General features: G+C 39.7%; 1 protein-coding gene across 1 annotated transcript in view; it reads left to right on the plus strand. All coding sequences in view use genetic code 11, as the record gives it.

Annotated features, from left to right (window-relative positions):
- Positions 1-416: 416 nt before the first annotated feature.
- Positions 417-1,884, plus strand: part of EGR_10937 (hypothetical protein) — a gene marked incomplete at both ends in the record, with an annotated part of 2,161 nt that continues 693 nt past the window's right edge. The window contains 2 exons of the mRNA XM_024500186.1: positions 417-478; positions 1,345-1,455. Coding sequence (XP_024345397.1) covers positions 417-478; positions 1,345-1,455 — 173 coding nt within the window. The remainder of the gene's footprint in view (positions 479-1,344; positions 1,456-1,884) is intronic.

Raw genomic sequence — 1,884 nt, forward strand, 5'->3', positions numbered from 1 at the left:
TTATTTTAATAGGCGTATTCTTGCAAGTAAAATAAACGCAACTCCTTCCCCTTTGTTAAAAATTGAAAAGGACCGGAAACACTAGAATTAGCAGAGGTTAGCCTACTGTGAAAAAACAACCCGTTGGCTAGATGAATATAGTCCACATCGGCACCAAATATTCAAACCACAACAATCGCCATCTAAACTTACGTGAATTCGTATACTTCCAAATAAAAAAAGGAATTAAAGTCTACAAAAATTATTCGAAACCCTAGACAAATCAATGCATTTTTTATAAACAATTGCGTTGTGTACTTTGCTTTAGGTAAAAGCGAACGTCTTTAGCGCTCTCTGAACACATGTTGAGACGAAGCGCGGTGTCAATCACACGTTACTAACATGCGGAAGTATAGGAACGCTGCTAGTATTGACCGATGTCCATTCCACAATTCGAGGAGTCAAAATGGCATGTTACTTTAATTCAATATAGTATCTTGTAAGACCAAGATTATGAAATCCTCCTCCCTGGTTAGCCACATTTGATGTCTGTAGTGTATGAGGCACACCTTCGAGTGAGTAGAACACAGGCGCTGAAGGTGGACATTTCGGGACCAACTAATGCCATGTGCATTTGCCTAACAACTGTTGCAAACACAAGGTTAATTTCTCATCACAAATATGCAGCTCAGTCAGTCAGTCGTCAATCGAGGAGCAAATAGGCTGCTCCAGTTATACGTCACAGTGATTTAATTGTCGTCGAAGCCTTTTGTTTGTCGTTTGTTCATGCATGAAATGCAACATGTGAAAGGATGTTTGACGCCTATTCTTTGTGATTCCCACAAATTAACTTTTGCCTCCCAGTTGATGCATCAGGGGCCATTAAACAAACTGTCTCAACTCCACTCACCGTAAAGAGTCCTGCAGGGAGCCCATCCCATGCCATCCATATTCGCTATTCCTGTTGCTCCAATTGTGTGTCATTATTGAAACATAATATCTTGCTATCAGGAATGTTTTTTTAATTTGAATGTCGACGTAATGAAGCGTGGAAACTACTTGCTTCAGGACGGTGCGTTATTGTAAATGTACATGCATATGTAACTACTTCTCCTGACACCATGCAACAGATATGATGAGAATAGTACTTTGCTTCACCTGTGGAATGCAGTTGAGTGTGTACCATTTAAGAGGGCGAGTACCAACCAACCGACAAGGTGTGAAAGTAAACGTTTAAATTCGCAATTAAGTATATCATTGCACCGGTACTTTAATGCAAATCAACCCATGTTATGTAATAAAAATTTTGTAACCACTTGTGAAATTTTGGCAAGATTTGACAATTTTGACAATTTTGTCCTCAAGCTCGCTAGTTAAAGCATTAGCAGCGCACGTCACTGCCATTAATAGTGAAGAAAGTAAAATGAAATGCTTTCGAATGAAATCTTCCCCAAAATATATTTCAAGCACATTAAAGTAAGCATTGTTTGATTTTCTACAGGATTCAGTGTGCCACTAGGACCTGCACTGGCTATCGACTGCAATTTAGTGAATGAGTGGATAAGCCATCACTGGCAGTAAAATTCGTAGATGGCATCCAGAACTCTGACAGAATCAAACAAGGGAGAAGGGAACTCATTCAAATGGAACCTATGGATAAGCCCACTTACGATGCCTTGTGTGGATGAGGATAAAAGCTGTCTAAAATTGGACCTACATTGGCTGCGGGTTGTTCGCTCCTCATTCTAACCGCACTGCCCAGGGTCAGTACATACGATGAGGATTTAATGATATATAAGGAGGTAGTCCACACCACATCAACCTCATTTCACATTTAATCTACGAAGGAGGATAATCTTATATTGGTATTACTGACTGTGCATCAACACGATTAAAGCCTAAAAA

This window comes from Echinococcus granulosus, assembly GCF_000524195.1.
Source record: "Echinococcus granulosus chromosome Unknown EG_S00307, whole genome shotgun sequence".
Taxonomy (NCBI): Eukaryota; Metazoa; Platyhelminthes; class Cestoda; order Cyclophyllidea; family Taeniidae; genus Echinococcus; species Echinococcus granulosus.